The 2,620-nt window shown below is 27.1% G+C and overlaps 1 protein-coding gene across 3 annotated transcripts in view; it reads left to right on the top strand.

The window, feature by feature from the left end:
• LOC106467754 overlaps positions 1 to 2,620 on the top strand; it is a 72,291-nt gene that overhangs the window by 58,536 nt on the left and 11,135 nt on the right. For all 3 annotated transcript variants that reach the window (XM_022395940.1, XM_022395939.1, XM_022395942.1), the window contains one exon: positions 1,151 to 1,408. In XM_022395940.1, coding sequence (XP_022251648.1) covers positions 1,151 to 1,408 — 258 coding nt within the window. The remainder of the gene's footprint in view (positions 1 to 1,150; positions 1,409 to 2,620) is intronic.

Consider the following 2,620-nt stretch of genomic DNA (forward strand, 5'->3'; position numbering starts at 1 on the left):
TATCAAAGAAAGCAAAAGTAAAAACACAAATTTCAAAGAAGTACACTTAAAATTAGGTTACAAGAAGGACTTATCCACTGTATTTAATATGACCCTTGTGGAATCAAATAAAACTTCTAAAAATATTTGTTGTTTGTGAAAAAAAAACTTTCTTTAAAATCTTATTGAATTTTTTGTCACAGTAAAAAAAAATTAATAAAATATTTTCCCATATTTGTTTTTGTTATGAAGGTTTTACGGTTTACAGATTGATAAGCCTATCAAAGATAAAATACATTTCAAAAAAACTTGTTAAATAACAAAGTAAATGTAGAAACTCAACAAGTTGTGTGAACAATGGGTAAAATGTGTATGCATAAGATTTGTAAAATTTGTAGTATTATTTTTAAACAAGAATCTGTTATGGTGATGGTATTTATGGAAATTGTTTGCAGTGTCACCTGGTAGTGGTTTTGTGCACGTACTTGTAATTATCATGGCCTTTTTCTATTGTATTGAAATTTCTAACTGTCATTAGAAGTTATTAAGAATAGTTAATAACTTACATTTGTGTGAGTTTAATAACCTTGTATATACTAAAATACCATTGGTAATGAATATTACTATTTAATTTCCACATAATATGCCTTTGTTCTGAAAAAGTTTCTAATGCAAATAAAACGTGAGTCTGGGTATTTTTTTTACGTTCATGTTTTTGTGATTTTGGTACATATACAATGGAGGAAGCAATATTGCTGAGGTCATGCTGTATTCGTTGTTTTATTTTACTGAAATTATAAGTCTGAAGATAGAAAATATTTTGTTTTGAAATAACCATGCCCTTACAGCAAATATAGTTACTATTTTGAAAAAGTGTAATTAGTTTTTCAGTAAATTTCTTTCTTTACATTGTAGATGAATACTTATATCTATCTTTCATTTTTTGATGATATAAACAGAGAAACTTTTAATATTTGTGAATGTTATTTTTTAACATCCTCTCAAGCTAATGTTTGGTTATACATTATTTTGAAAGTGCTCAAGATGTTTTTTTTTATCAGTGTCAGTGTTATACATGTATGATTATTTTTAACTCAGAATTTTATCTTGAAGAATAATAGGCTATACTTTGCATAAAAATAATTTTTGGTTATCATGTATTCATTTATAGGCTTGTTACTCTATGTCGGAGATCAGTTCTCAACAGTATGATGTATATGGGAAGATTTTTACGGTTAAATTACATTTTGTGTTCTATCGAGAACGAGTGGGTGTCCGACCAGGTCAGATATCCAAGGTGATACAAGGACAAGTAACTAGCATTAGTCAGATTGGAAAACTAGGCCTACCACTGCAGCATGTGCCACAAATATCATCACTGCTGAAGCTGGGATCTCAGAGCTACAAAGATATCAAAACCTTTGTTCAGGTTAGGGTCTAAGTAATGTGGATACTTTTGTTTAAGTTAAGTAGTACAGTTATTAATCATTTCCAAACCTAAATAAAGTAATAATTTAAACTAAAATTTTGTAAAATATATCATGCATTAATTGAAATAATTCAGTTAAGTAGTATAACCAATTCGTTAAATTTAGGTTAAAGCAATTTCAACGAGATCTTTAGTCTGCTCGAAATTTCATATTGTTTTAGACTAAAATACATCTTAGTTACTAAGCTTGATAAATTACAGTGGAATTCTATGATATCAATGTAGTAATTTGATTTTTTTAGTTATTGAAATGTATATATAAAACTAAAAAAAAGGTTTTTTCATATTCTCCACATGCAAATTTTTTAAAGGCTTGGCGACCTACGTCAAGTGGCAACTGAGTGCAAAGATTGTAACTAGAAGAACAGTAACTAAAGAAGTAAAGCAAACAATTATCTCTATGTTTTAAGAAAAATAAGTTTAAGAACTTATTTCAAAATAGCAATAATCTAAATACATATATAATGTATAATAATTGAAATGTGACTGTATTTTACAAAATACTAGTCTACTAAAACACCCTTCAAAATAGTAATAATCTATATACATATATAATGTATAATAACTGAAATGTGACTGTATTTTACAAAATACTAGTCTATTAAAACACAGCCAAGACAAGTTACTTTGTAAAGACCAAAGGTAGTTTTATGTTATTTAATACAGTAACATGAGTGCATGTGAGCCAGATCATTGTAACTTCTGTATTATTAGCCAGGCACGGCTGAAATGTCAATATAATGAAAATAATAAATATGTATAATGTTATGAGATTTAAGCTATTTAGTCCAAACATTTGTTTTCATGTTATAATTTGTGTTCATTCTAGAATGAAAGAGGCATAATTTATTTTTATTTCCTAATTTTTTATGGTGGTTGCAAGATTGACCAAATCTACCAAACCCGTACAGAGATTAATTACTTAAAATAACAGATAAATCTAACGTTTTTTCTTAAGAAACTTTTGATATCTATCTGGACATTATAAAGATTTCTCATGTGAAATTTGAAAATGTTCTGATGCATAAAAGTATTTTTAATATGAAAATGAATATTACTTTGCATGATAGATAGGCAACATGCAAGAAGAAAAAGACATGAGAAAATCATTGCTTTACAAACCTTAAGACTTAATAAAAATTTGATATTTTG

Source organism: Limulus polyphemus, unplaced genomic scaffold, assembly GCF_000517525.1.
Source record: "Limulus polyphemus unplaced genomic scaffold, Limulus_polyphemus-2.1.2 Scaffold2730, whole genome shotgun sequence".
Lineage (NCBI taxonomy): Eukaryota > Metazoa > Arthropoda > Merostomata > Xiphosura > Limulidae > Limulus > Limulus polyphemus.